Source organism: Cinclus cinclus, chromosome 1, assembly GCF_963662255.1.
Source record: "Cinclus cinclus chromosome 1, bCinCin1.1, whole genome shotgun sequence".
NCBI classification, from domain to species: Eukaryota; Metazoa; Chordata; class Aves; order Passeriformes; family Cinclidae; genus Cinclus; species Cinclus cinclus.
The window spans coordinates 142840881-142855551 of NC_085046.1; the positions used below are offsets into that span (position 1 = coordinate 142840881).

Consider the following 14671-nt stretch of genomic DNA (forward strand, 5'->3'; position numbering starts at 1 on the left):
GTTGTGATATTCAGACATGAGAGCATCTGAATTACAAGTTATGGCTCAAAAGATAGGAAAAAAGACATAAGTTTCAAATGTCTCACAATGCACAAATCTATTTGGAAATTAACAAACACCTGATGAAGAGGTAAGAAGTTAACTCTTATAAGGTATTGCAGATGCTCAAACAACAGTGCACAAAAGCTCCAACAACAACAACAACAACAAAAAGTCAAAACCTGTTTAAAAAAAGAATAATTTTTATTTACCAATACCAAGCCCCAAAGCTCACACATCACACCAGTCACATTCTAAAAATCAGACATGAATACTGAGGTTTTCGAGAGGCCAAATATTTAATCATATGTTAATACAGAGTTGCAATTCAAACCGTATATTATTTAAGAAAACTGTTCAAAAAGCATACAGTTTTAATCAAATAGCTTAGCACTGAATTCAAGGAAACCACTAGATTACAATAAAATATGCATTTTGTTTTGATGCAAAAGCTTTTGCACAAATATACACCAAGGATTTTATCTGTGAAGGAGCGTTAGCTTATGCAGTCCTGAGTGAGTAAAGCTCAAGCACACCCAGTTGTGCTGAAAGAAAAGGAAGGATAATGGAAGGTTGGAAAGAGCCCTGCTAGACCATGGAATCCCTGCCCTTGCTTGTCAAGCACTTTTCACACAGTATTTCTCAGCATTTTGATTTTAAGCACTGTGCTGTTTCATAAATCATTTTTAAAAATGATTTCATAAAGAGAGTGAAAAAGAGCTGAAGAAGCATGTTTCATTTATCTGTGGAAAGGCAAAAGAAATTCCCGGCCAGAAAGAGGAAGCAGGAAGTAGATCATTGTCCTAGAACAATATAGAGGAAATTCTCAAGAATCCCAGATTACAAATCACCTAAATCTAGAAATGAAGTTTTGATAGTGAAGTAAAAGGAATACTCCTGTATTTACTTCTGTAATTGCCAGACATAGGTACACAAAATGCAAGTACTCTGTAAGAATCAGAAATTTTCAAGTTCTACACAAGTATCAATGTAAATCTCAGAAAAGGAGATTAAATATTTTCTGTTGAAGAGGTAAAGCAATTCCCTACTTGACCTTAAATGCACATAGCTGAAAAATTAGATCTGCAATGTAGCGTACACTAAAACACGGAATGTGAAACGTGACATGCTTAGAGCAAAGAGCATCCTTTAGTATCACTGTAGGTGCCTCACGCAAAATCAGAAATTACTTCCTAGTGTCCTAAGAGAACTTCCTTTGCAATACAGAAAGCTGTAATAGGCACAACAATATTTAGTTTCTTAGATACAAGTCATTACACAAGACTTTAATGACCCTGAGAGCGAGACAGGATCACTGACAGCAGTACATACAGGGAATAAGATTTGTCTTCTAGAACTGAAGCATGTCTTTTCAATATTGTAAGCAATGCTCAGCACTGTGATGAAAATAGAACAGTTTCCCCAGTCAGACATCCTGCTCCTTCAGCAGCTTGCTGAGGAGTACCAGAATCATGGAAAACTGAAGCAGGGCTCTGCACCCACTGACAAGCACAGCTCCCTTCAAAGGGACTTCATCCATCATTCCCTTCCCAGGGGGATCTGGCAAGGCCACCAGCACATGAGCCCATGCTGATAACACCACTAGAGCATGGCAGATGTACTATAAAGCAGCATACTGGCCTGGATACAGCAGTGGTATTTTCTGAGCTGAAAGCTGAGCCTCTCCCTCCACACCTTCAACTCTGGGCAACATTCAGCACAGAATTTACATTTGCTTTGAGAAAATCCTCGCAGCTCCCAGCGCACAGAAACATTGTGGCATCCCTTACATCTGAGCTCTAACATGTATACTGAGGAAATGGGAAGTGCTAAGAGGAAATAACAGGAATGCCTCTGGAGATGCAGATCCAAGCAGCTAAGGAAGCAATGGCAGCACAGCAGCTCTGCAGCAGCCCTTTGCTGCACAGCAGCACTTGCCAGAAGCAGGGAGCACATGTGCTCTGAGCCCTGTAGAGGCACAGCCTGGAGGACTCCCAGGGCTGAATCCCACCTTGCACTGCATTCCCAGGCAGTCACCTGCAGTAACCTTGTGGAAAAGTTCCCAGGATGAACACAAAATACTTAAATGAGACTCCCAGAATTTACTCTTTCACTGGAACCCACAGCATTCATTAAATACTATGTTTACTTCCCACTCAAAAATCATCAGAATTTCAGTGTATGCTCTGAGCCTTGTGAGATTCCTGTATACTTGTGCATATTCAGTAAGGGTACAGAAGTACAAATACTGTAAAGAGATGTTAAAGAATAGCCTTTATATGCTGGACCTACAAAACACATCACTGAAATTAAAGCCTTAAAATTTCCTCCCTCTACAACAGTTTTGTTCAGATACATTACCCTGCAAACACTGAGAACACAAGCACAAAATAATTTAAATGGTTTACAGAAGAAAAGCACTCTTTTGTCACTGATTATGCCCAAAGCAACCTGAAGAATGTCTAAATTAATGAAAATTAATTCTGCATATGTGGTTAACTTAAAAAAAATTTAAAATTATGTTTCAGAATTTCGATCAACTTTCAACTATTTTTAAGTTTCATTTCTAAAACAGATTTTTTCCATGGATAGTCAGAGGAAAAAGAACCAAGGTCAGAGCCAAGACACATTTATGAATGAAAGATGATTCAGAAAGGCTTTAGAAAAGCAAGAAAGCTGACAAGGTTAAAAAGGATGGCAGAAATTATTTGAAATTAAAAAAAAAAAAACCAAAAAAAAACTTCCTTATTTCATTCTTCACAAAGCTGAAATATAATGAAAAATTAATTGAAAAAATTATTTGACCACCATACAACTGTCTGAACTTGACAACAATAATGCCTGCTGGAATGACACTGTTTAAGGAAAAAGTAATAAAAACCTTTTTCTATATTAAAGAGCAAGAAGAATCTCACTGAGTCTGCAAGATCATCACAGTCCAAGAGCACTGAGAGATAATTCAGAAAAGGAAATTACTTCTTTTTGCATCTCCGTTCATCACTGACATGCTTGAAGAAGTTCTCATGGAAGAATTTTTTTCTCCTCTGCTTCAGAGGATTTATACCAAGTCTAACAGTAGAGGTCTTAAAATCTGATAACATGAGCAATGGCAAGTCACTTAGATCCATGTAAAAAAGAATAAAACAGGCAAACCTATTAGCCTCTTATTTATACCAGCCTCAAAACTACAGGAAGAATGAAAAAAATATAATAGCTATTTTTAGTAAGCTCCAGAGAGAATTGAGAATTCAAGCATGCACCAGCAGCAATATTGCTTATATATTCCTATTTGTAGGAACTACAGTGCAGAACAGAATTGGTGGACACATGGATAAATATAAAATGCTGAACAATAAACATAGGTTTTATAAAAAGAAAAATTTACATCAAAAAACTCCCACCTCCAGGAGATGAACAAGCATATAGAGAAAGGAAGTCCACAATAAATTACTGATTTTCCAAGTTCTCTCCCTCACAGAAACACTGAAAAGAACTAAGCAGACTAAGAGGAATGAGCCTCACAAGGAGGAAAGACAGGCCTAAAGAACCCAAAAAAACAAAAAAAAACATGCAGGAAAGGAAAGAATCAAGTGTTAATTTTCTCACCAGAGGGAGGTCACCAGTGAACTAGAAGTCTCTTCATGTACCCACTACTTGTACAGTCCAGAGCAAGAGGCTCCCACCAGGGTAGTTACCCAGTTAGAGCAATCTCATGTTTAATGGCCAATGCATGGACGTGTGCATTAGCAGCACAGGAGAGAAAACACTCCTAACTTTAAGGAAATTATTGCATTACTAGACATTACAAGGGAAGGTTCTGGAGTTCTATCACCTTGACATTCAGTACCAAGCAAAACAAAGCTGCACATCAGAAATTATGAAGAAACACAGCATGTAATAGGAGCAATATCAAAACATAGCCATAGTGGGCTTAAACCCTTAATATTGTGTGCAGTTCCTGTCCCTGTTGCCCAAAATTCACTCCTCCTCTCTCCTGTTTTAGAAAAGGAAGTCTGTGCTGCCATTTGGGACAAGGGAAAAGGGACAAGGGACAAGGGAAAATGATTACATGTGATGGTTTCTGTAAAAAAAAACAAACAAAAAAAACCAAAAAAAAACCAAAAAAAAAGAAAACAAACAAAAAAAAAACCCCTCAAAACCTCCTAGAGCTGCTGAACTCAGAAGAGAGATACTGTGAGCAATAATGGAAACAACTCAAACCTATTTCGAGAGAGAGAATGGTCCACAGAACAAAGTTTGGATTCATCCACCAAAAACTCCTCTGGCTCTACTCTAGTAAGCTTTGGCCCTTCAAAGCCTCTTACAGACTTTTATGTCCAAAACATGCAAAGCTCCCTCAATTTCATATCAGGTGAGTCATTTTTGGTGGGATTGAGGCCAGTGCTGTGATACTTGGGCAGGGACAGACTCCTCAGGTGACTTAAGATCTTAAGATCATGAATGTGCACTGGGAAAATTCACACTGGAGAATTTAACAAGACTGATGCAGGACTGTGAATGATAAAAATTTACATTAATTCAAATTCCTTGGACAAAATAAGTTGTAGAAGTCCATAAAGAACTATCAAACATCATGATACCATTTCGGACTCAATGCAATTCCTGGCCTTCATGTCAGTGTGAGCTGAGAAAGTGCTAAACAAAATACTTAAAATGCACTTCATCTTTGAACCATTTTTCTAATTCCTCGAGCATCTGCTGCTGAACACTGTGGGAGACCATGTGGACTGTGGATCCACCTCAGTACCTTTGGTCTTGTATGGATTTTATGTTTTTATTTCTCCACTGTGTAAACTCTTGATTATATCTGGGAGTCATCCCAGGGAAGTAATTAAAAAGTGCTATTGAAAAATCTACAGCAAAAATAATTGTGCCATCTACTGCTGTTACAATTCAATCCAAATCTTACAGGAAAGGAAGTCAGATCAGATTCTCCATGAAGTTCAAGCACACTTGCTCTAAGATGGGTTCCTAGTTACAGACACAATTGATCATGCCAGAAGTAAACAGCAAGGGAGCAAACAGGGAGCAAGTGGTGAGAAAGAGGAGTCTGTTTGTATGTCTCTGAATTTCATAAACAGTCCTTTCCCGTACAACACTTTCAGAAACAAAAATAGGGAAGGGACATTTCCAAAGGTTTTCTATGCTTTCGTGTTGGTGTATTTTCATTTCCACAGTAGTAGCTCTAAGTGTAAATATGACAAATGGGTGAGGAAGTACAGGAAGAGCAGAAATTATCTGGGTGATGTTAAAGCTCTTCGTAACAGACCAGAGAACCTTGTGGTTCATAATTTTGTGCTGGAGAGGAGCAAACCAACACACCACAAGGCTCAGCCTTCCTGAAGTATTCTGTATGAGACACTGCATTGTGCCACTGTCATGTCATTATTCAAATGTTATTCAGGGAAAAAAAAAAAAAAACTAAACAAAAGACCAAACCAACCAAAAAGAAAAAAAAGAAACCAAACCAAAAAACCCAAAAGACTGAACATCAAAAAAACACTCAACCCAAACAAAACAAAACCCCAAAAAGCAAACACAGAAACAACCCCCAAAAATCAACAAAAGAAACAAAAAAATCCCCCCCTCAAAAAAAACCCCAATCAAACAAAAAGCAAACAAAAAAACCCCCAAGTAAAACAAAAAAAACCCACTCCACAAAACCACCAATAACAACAAAAACAACCACAAAACCCCCCCACCAAAAAAAAAAAAAAAATCAAAAAAACCCCCAAACAAACGATAAAACCCAAACAAACAAACAAAAAAAAAACCAACCCAAAACCACTACAACCCCCTTAAACCTAGCTATGGCTTTTGGTAGAGTAGGAATTGGATTACTGAACTGAAAAAAGAATTTCTATTGTCCCTGAATAACTTTCTCACCAGTTAAGCTAGAGTACTCAAAGGAGATTATGAAGCACAGGAGTACTAAAAAATCTCCTACTCTAGTAAATTAAATATTATCTTAACTTCTAGCCAACAAACAAAATTCCAAGTTTGGGTTCTCAAGGTGTAGTTAGAGGTTTTCTTTTGAAATATAAAAATAGCCACATAACACTTTCTTGAACTGACATACCCCAATTCCTTTTACAACTGTTTCTGGTATGTTTTACTTAAATATCAACAAAATCCATGTTCATCACTGAAGCACAAGAAAATAGCTGGTTCAGCAATTTTCCTTGTACAAGGAGGCAAAATAAGTGAGTTTTGATACACTTCACATTTATTTTTATAAGGTTTCATATGTATAATATACTTTTTGTCTTGATTTTACTAATCCCAGTTTATCAGTCACTGCATGAACTGACTGCTGCACATGGCTTTTCATTGTAACAGAGCCTACGACAGCAGCATTCTGAAGAGGGAGCCAGAGGATTATGCATAAAGCTTTCTTGAGCCAAAATAATTCCTACTTACTTCTAGCTTTGAAACAAGGACTGCTTAAAAAAAAGAAATAAAAACCAGCTACCCAGCTCTACTCCTTTTTAACTGCAGAGCACCCAATTAAAACCATTAACACACCTTATATTGCTTTTATTCAATGCAACTAATTCATCTTATAGTACTGCCTTATTTGCAGGCCTTAACAACAATATTTTTTATCACAAGACTCAAATGATAGTTATTTATATGTTTCAAAACAGTCATTTCACCTTTAATGTGTTCTACACTTTGCATTAGTTTTGGAACTCAGTTTTTGAAACTCTGTTTAAGTAAGTACTCTCAAATAGAAAAGCTTATTGGAGCATCTGAATACTTCTAAAAGCATAAAACTAAATACACATACACCAAATACTATTCTCACTTTATATCAGGCTTCACAGTCTATTGGGAAAACACTTATTAACAACTGAAATTACAGATAATTAAAACATGGTGCTAGCAAACCAACATCAGTGATTGGTAAATGAGAAAGAAGAGTTAAGAATCTACAAGATATTAAAAAGCCCAGACACTTCCATAAACACAGAAATGAAGAGCACTCAAAAGTAGCTCTGTATATGGAAAATATTTGCCAAACTGATTATTATTGTTAGGAAACTGGAACTGGGACTCTAAAATCCTGTATTTACAGCCAGAAGATTATTGGAAAGTGCATAGCTCTGTTGCCCTATCTGCCTTTGGCACAGTTTTTAGAACTTTAGAGAAACAGAGGTAGAAGCATTAGCTATAGCATTTTTAAAACCAAATTTGTGTACTGATGTGTTTGATCACCATTTGTTACTGCACTCAAGCTGATTATAAACTCTTATTCTAACGAAATAACCTCCCATCAAAGTAACTACTGTAGCTCCAGTAAAACATCAACAGTGTCTTCAGACAAGCAAAACAATTATATAACTATACTATTTTAGGTAAGAAGGGAAATATATAATTTTGATTTTAGGTAAGAATAGAAACACATTATGAAGGCAGAGCACATATTGACAAAACAAAACCAGATATTTATTTTTATTTATTTATTTACTTTTTAAACTTTTAAACAAGTTCTAAATCTTATTTCACTTATAAGTGCTTTCTGAAAATTCAGTTGAGAACACTTTTTTGTCATTGTTCTAGTTGAAGGCAAATGCTTGAAACATTATGATAGCAGAAAAATTTACCAATGGGATCCTCCTAGAGGCTACTGAGAAGGAATATGAGAGTAAAAGAACTGGAGAGCACATTAATCTGCTGTGTAATCAGAATGAAAGAAAGAAAATCTTAAGACCAAGCACTCCTAAACAGATAAGCATTCCTTATGCTATACATTTCAACAGGATGAATTGCAAGACATCTCAAACTTGAAATTAAGTGCTTTGGTTCTTGTGTAAAACTGAAAACTGAAAATGTCTTACCTTGTCCCGAACTATATATTGCTTTTACAGATTTTTTCACTTTCTGTAGTGCAGTTCTGTCTTGATCCAATGCCTACAATAGCAAGAAGTAAACAAACTTTAAATATTTACCTCATTGATTGCCAGAATATACTTTAACAACTAAAAAGAAACCCACAAAATAAGTAGTTTCACAGGCTGGAAAAAGCTGCAGGTACACTGATTCAGCCTCTGGGAAAGTCTGGGGTCATTCAACCCCTTCAAGATGAATTAAAGAATTGAACTGAAAATGCTCTGACAACAGAATAGAACAGTACTGACAGTGTTAGAAGAAAAAAAACACTGTTTTAGCTTTGCAAAGGACAAAGCATTTATTCAAATTGCATTATATTTTGGACAAAAAAAAAATCCAACAAGAAATAGCAGATGCTTCTACACTAGCCCTACAGTTTCTACTACAACTAAATTGCTTGTAAACATCTGTGGTTGTCTCACAGTAATAGTGTTTATAGACACAGATTATCACACTAACAACTTGCACCAAATTCTACAACATAACTCAAAGTACAGCAGATGAAAAGTAGTAAATCAAAATAAAGGATTAATACCTGATTTTGTGCAACATAATGTGACTGAAAGAATAACAAGAATAGCAATAATAATAACAATAAAATGCAAATATGCATTTTCAAGTCTACAACTTTAAGAATTTCAAATTTTCTGCAACAGTTCCAAAATCCAGTATAAAATATTATTAAGCAATGATGAATTGAAAATTAGATTCCTAATCATGCACAGAAATGTTAAAACAGTTTGCTACATTTTTTCCCCATTTGGATCACAGGCAATTTCCCATCACCTAGGTAATGTTAGATCAATAATTCCAAGTTTTAATGAAGCTGGCGGTGTTTGCCATTTTACGTTCACTTTCAAATCACTGGAGACTGGAGAATCTGTACAACTTGTGCTCAGATCTACTGTCAAGACAGCAGTGCAACTGAGCATGGCTGCTGGTCATGACTACATTACTCATGCAGTTGGATGCTGCCGAGACCTTTGCACAGCCCTATTACCCAAAAAGTTTAAATTCTGGAGCTCCTGGGGGTCTGAATACCGGCAGAACAAGGCACAATGTCAGCTACTCCTACTTCCTCCCAGAGGGGCATCACCAGAAACATGGAGTGAAAACACCCTGCAAGCAGAGCTTTTACTGGCAAAATTGAGATGGTGTTGACAGTGAAAGTCTTAGAAAACCTCATAGCACCTCCCAATACCTGAAAAATGGGGTCTGCAAGACAGCTGGAGAAGGATTTTTTACAAGGGAATAGACTGATAGAAGAAGGGGAACTGGCTTGAAACAGAGTAGGTTGAAATTAGGTAATAGGTAGAGACTCTACTGTGAGAGTGGTGAGGCACTGGCACAGGTTACCCAGAGAAGCTGTAGATACTCCATCCCTAGAAGTGTTCAAGGCCAGGCTGGATGAGGCTTTGAGCAATCTGGTCTACTGGAAGGTGTCCTTGCCCAAGGCAGGGGCGTAGGAACTAGATCATATTTAGTTTTCCTTCCAACCCAAACCATTCTATGAATCCACAATTGAAGAATATTCCACTGGGCATTGAGTAGCTCCAGAAAACCACATTAGAAGCTCCAGATCAACTACAGTGTAAAGCACTGGAAATAGTCAAACGTGAGGGTGCTGCTCATCAGCAAGTTCCAAACACTGAGTGCTCCTGTGTGTGAACACTTACAGTAGGAATCCACACAGAGAGAACATCAATTAATACATAACGGTTCTGTTTTGAGTAGCACAATTTTAACCTTGCGAAATGTTATAGCTGAACAATACATGATATTCTGTAACAAAATAAAATGGAACGTTTCTCTTCCTTGACTGGAAACAACCATTTCCTCAAATCACACAACCACTCCTGTGGCAGCTAAAACTAGAACATTTGGAACCACAGAAGCTGTAAAAATGCCTTCTGAGGCTATTTATCTCTGGGGCTTTTTTACATTTACAGTAGAACAATGGATTAAAACATTAAGAACTGTGAACATCATGATTTCTTTTGCTCCCCACTAAAATAGTGGGTTTGACTTGACTTACATCTTGCCAGAAGAAGTCACCATTTTTAAATGTAATAAAATATTGGGAACTCTGTGTTCCTTTCCAAGACACTGCACAGCAAGTGCTTCTCTTTGATTCCTCTGCAAATGCTGTCAAAAGCTTTTGCTCTTTCCTGCCTGCTATGTCAGGCAATTGCTCTCGCACATTTCTACTGAAGTTCTCTCCATCTTCAATGACCAGAAAACAATAATGACTCACTTGTGTACTGAGTATTTGAACACAGGATAAGAATTTGACACCAATATTTTGAAAGAAAGACAATGGCTAATATTGATGAGATTGAGAAATAAAACTTTGTGCTAAGGTCTAGTATTGAAGCAAATTGGACACACAGGAGAAAGAAACAAATACAAAAACTCCAGGAAACTTTTTACTGAAGCTATCAATCTAAAACACTATGACAAGCAGAGTAGAAACATTTTCTAAATTGGATTTGCTATTGAATTAGATGAAATCACTAATGTGAGAGCAGGAGGAAAGGGAACATTCATTATTTTAAAACAAGAATCACTGAGCAAAGCAATATACAAAGATGACATCCACAGCCTGAAGGAGCCAGTGATCTAAGTCAGAATGACATCAGAGGCAAATTTTGCAATTTTATATTTGCAAATACAATTTTTATGTGAACTACTTCTTCATAGACCAAAACTGTAAACAAAACACACTTACATACCAGGTACACAAAACTTGTTATCTAAGGTTACTTAGGTGCTTTTGGGTGTTGAAGTTTTTTTTAATGTTTTTGTTTTGTTTATTTCATGTAATTGGAGATAGTTTGTTTCCAAATATATAACATTCCTCTTAGAGGTCTTTTGCTGATAATTTTTAGCTGCACTCTGCTGCAAAGGAATTAAGTTGCACTCAATGCTTAATTCAATTATTATTCCAGAGTAATATTACCTTTTCAGCATGTGAGGCAGGAACAGCCTTTCTTTCCCTAGGCAGGTGAAAACAAGTTTTTGCAGTATTCATTAATTTTCATTTTGAGTACTTAGAATACTAAATATTTTAACTGCCTATCAGAGCAGACACAAAATCTGATCTTCTATTAAAGGTGGCATACATTTATATTATTGAAAATTGCAAAGTCCTAGCGGGCCAGGGGGTTTCTGACAACCTGTAGGCATTCAGTGGCACTCCTTCCTACCCACGAAACTCTTCCTTACCACCACCCACTCCTAGCAAATGCTTCTTTCTTCATTTCCATGATACTGTCTTGCAGAAGGCCTTTTTAAGTACCACAGAAGAACATTTTCTTACCTTCTCACACATTTGGGGAAGACAAATCATTTAAAGATTCACTATTACACCACAGATTCACTACCTTATTAGCTGAACAAAGCTTTCTTCTTGAAAATGATAATTCCAGAGACGAGCTCAAAATAATCCAAAAACAGTTTAAGGAAAAAAAAAGGAGACCTGAAGGGGGGAAAAAAGGAAAAAGAACACAAAACAACCACCATATTTAACCTGCTTAAATAAAATGAAGCAAGGAAAGCTCCTTGCTTCTCATTCTCAGCAGATTCTCTGGCTTTGTTGAGGTTTCAGGTTGCCGCGTTCACTTATATTGAAGCTTATGCTCAAAGAAGAAAATCTCCTGATCATGCAACATCAGCTCTTCTAACCAATCAGTGTGGAACTCCCTACATAGTTACCTCAGATAGAATTTCTCCTTCCTGCTAAAATATGGCTGCTTTAACCCAGCCTGCCATTTCAAACCACCAACCTAGTTGAAACCTGCACTGCTGAAGAAAGCAGCATCTCTGCTCCCTCACCCCAGAGCACGCATGGTGGCTACACAGTGACCCAGCTCAGGAGCTGCTGTGGTGCCAACAGTTCTGTGAAAGCTCCTTCTAAGCACTGTGGATTTGGCTCACCTTACATCAGTGCAGTACACACTAATAGACATTTGTACTTACAGCTACCATCTCACATTCAGAGAAGGTACCTCCTCCCTCCTAAGATGTACATTTATTTACTGGTAGCTATTCATACCAGTGAATGCAAAACTTGTCCACCTGAGGGTATAAAACAAAATTAATTTTGGGCTGGAGACAAGGTGAGTTCTCCCAATGGATCATTTCATTGATGTAGATCACCAGGTAGCTGCATGTGCACTTTTACCAGCCTACCACAGCACATAGATCAAGGCCAGGTCAGAAAAGGTATATGCTGACATTCCCTAACCCACACCTGTCCTCTCTGGTGCATATTTTCCACTGCTGTTTACACTGACAGACACTGCTTTTGCCTCTCCTCAACCCTCAAAAGCCTGATCTCTCCTCAGTGAAAGGTATTTCTATTTTGGGACCATGCTCTGTTTTAATAGCCTCAAAATTTTAAGCCAGAAATTATACTACAGCATAGTGTGAAAAGTGATGGATTCTGGTTTGCCATCTGCCTCTGAGGTAGTGAAAATTGGCAGCTTCACATTTAGATAAAACACTAATTGCTTCTTTAAAACCTTGTGTCTTTTTATTCTGTATAGATACACATCTATTTATGAGTATGTGCATGCATAAATACTTATATCACAGGATATTAGCAAGCATCCCTGCTCATGGCAGGGAAGTTGGAACTGGATGAACTTCAAGGTCCCTTCCAACCCAAACCATTCTGTGATTCTATATTTGTCCTGATGTATTTGTACACAGAAGTCTACATACTATAACCATCCTTAAGAGTATTGAATGCATGAATAATAGCAATGTTTATTGCTAATACACATGAAAATAATGATTTAAAAAAACACATAAACCTTTCTTTCTAGAATAACGCAAACCTGCTGTCCAGAAAGCAATCACAAAAGTGCTTTGCATGCATATTAAATTTAGCTTTTCCAGAAATCAGCACAATCCCAGAGGCACACATTTGCACAAAGGATGCTACTGCCCATTGAACCCACTGGAGTACTCAAACATCAAATACATTTTGTGCACCTCACAAACCTTTACAATTTGAAGAGGGGTAAAAAATCCCACTAATATCTGTTTCAGCCTTACAATAACAAAAGAAAAAAGTGGCTCAAGACACTGATGATAACAATAATATGTCAGGATATATTATTGAATATTTTTAAACCCCAAGTAGATTATTATCCAAATGAGATGCATTTTCCAAATAGAACAAACCACTCATGCTTATATCAGAGGAAGCTTAGAAATTGAGACCATTTTAGGAGGTTTTCCATAAAAGATTTCATATCCTATCACTCCCAGAAACCACCCACAAAAATAATATACCAGAGAAGAAATGTTTTAAAACATTATAATGGTTTAAACCCTTCAAGGCAGTTAGAGCATGCACAACCTATGTACTCATCACCGTCCCTCCATGTACTTCAAGAAATTATTTTCTTATATTATAAAAGTAATCCATGTGAAATATAAAAATATTTGAGGTTATACACACAAATGGTTGCAATGAATGCTTGGGAGTTATGTGTCTGTATTGTCAGATGCAAGAATAATTAATTCATGGAACACATATGGATGATTTATCAGCTTCAAGGGACTAGAAATATAAATCTTTCACTTACCAATTTACACACTTCTCTAACGCTGGCACAGAAGTTACTGTTAGCTATATTATAAAACATTCCTGCCCTCTGCTCAAGTCCCAGTTACAGCACCCATGGAATGAAGTAGAGCAATGGCACCTTACAAAGTTATGGCTGTTCAGCAGCAGTATCAGCTTCCCTCACAATAATATTCTGACTTTATTGGATACACAATAAACACAGACTAGACAACTAGTAAGTTATTGCATGCCATGGAAATTGGAACAATACAAATCCTTGTAATTGCCACAGTGAAATTGAACTCAAGAGAGAAGATAAGCATTGGTCTCCTGTAGCTCACTCATTCAGAAATGAGCAGACTTCCAAACCCATTTAATTTTGAATACAAGGAAGTGACTCAAACCCCCCTTCCTGTCCTTCCTTCTCCACTCAATTTGTACTGGTCCTGCCAATCATCAGAATAAAAATTGTTTCCAATTGCTGGTCTCAGCACATGTCTACATGACAAAAATAAGGGTGTTAAAGTGTTAAGAATTTTCTAGAGACAACCTCTTTGTGTAAAAAGTGGATATAAAAAGATGCAGCTTGAACTTGTCCCGAATTACTTAAGAAAACCCCAAAGAGTACCAATGAGAGGAAGCAAACTAAAACATCAACAAGCACTTATCACCATAATAACTGATGCCAGTATAATTTCATACACCACCATTTACCAGCTGCTCCCAAAAGAAGACCAACTAAAATAACATTATTTTTAAAACCTTGTCTTTTCTCTGAAAATTTCAATCTTCAAGTGTTTTAAGCATAACATAATGAAAAAAAGCATTCAGTGATCAATCTGAGTAAATACATTTTTCCCAAAAGTCTTTCTTCAGGTAATGTCAAAATTTAATGTAGATCCCATCAATTGAACTTTACTTCCTTCTGCTCTTAGCTACATAGTCTGATGCAATGCAACAGCCTCACCAAACTCCACATATGTGACAAAAATCACCAGCCTCCAGTGCTGTAAAGGTCACAATAGATGATCCAGCTCATTTGTGTGGGCTCTTAAAAAAACTGCAAAAATGTTATCCACATAATTATTCGCCAGATATTTCTCAAATAGAAGCACAGTGGACATTGCTTGTAAAAGTGCA

The 14671-nt window shown here is 37.0% G+C and overlaps 1 protein-coding gene across 4 annotated transcripts in view; it reads right to left on the minus strand.

The window, feature by feature from the left end:
* The window catches only part of ASAP1 (ArfGAP with SH3 domain, ankyrin repeat and PH domain 1), a 120677-nt gene that overhangs the window by 61658 nt on the left and 44348 nt on the right, over window positions 1–14671 (minus strand). For all 4 annotated transcript variants that reach the window (XM_062491764.1, XM_062491754.1, XM_062491774.1 and 1 more), the window contains exon 3: window positions 7902–7974. In XM_062491764.1, coding sequence (XP_062347748.1) covers window positions 7902–7974 — 73 coding nt within the window. The remainder of the gene's footprint in view (window positions 1–7901; window positions 7975–14671) is intronic.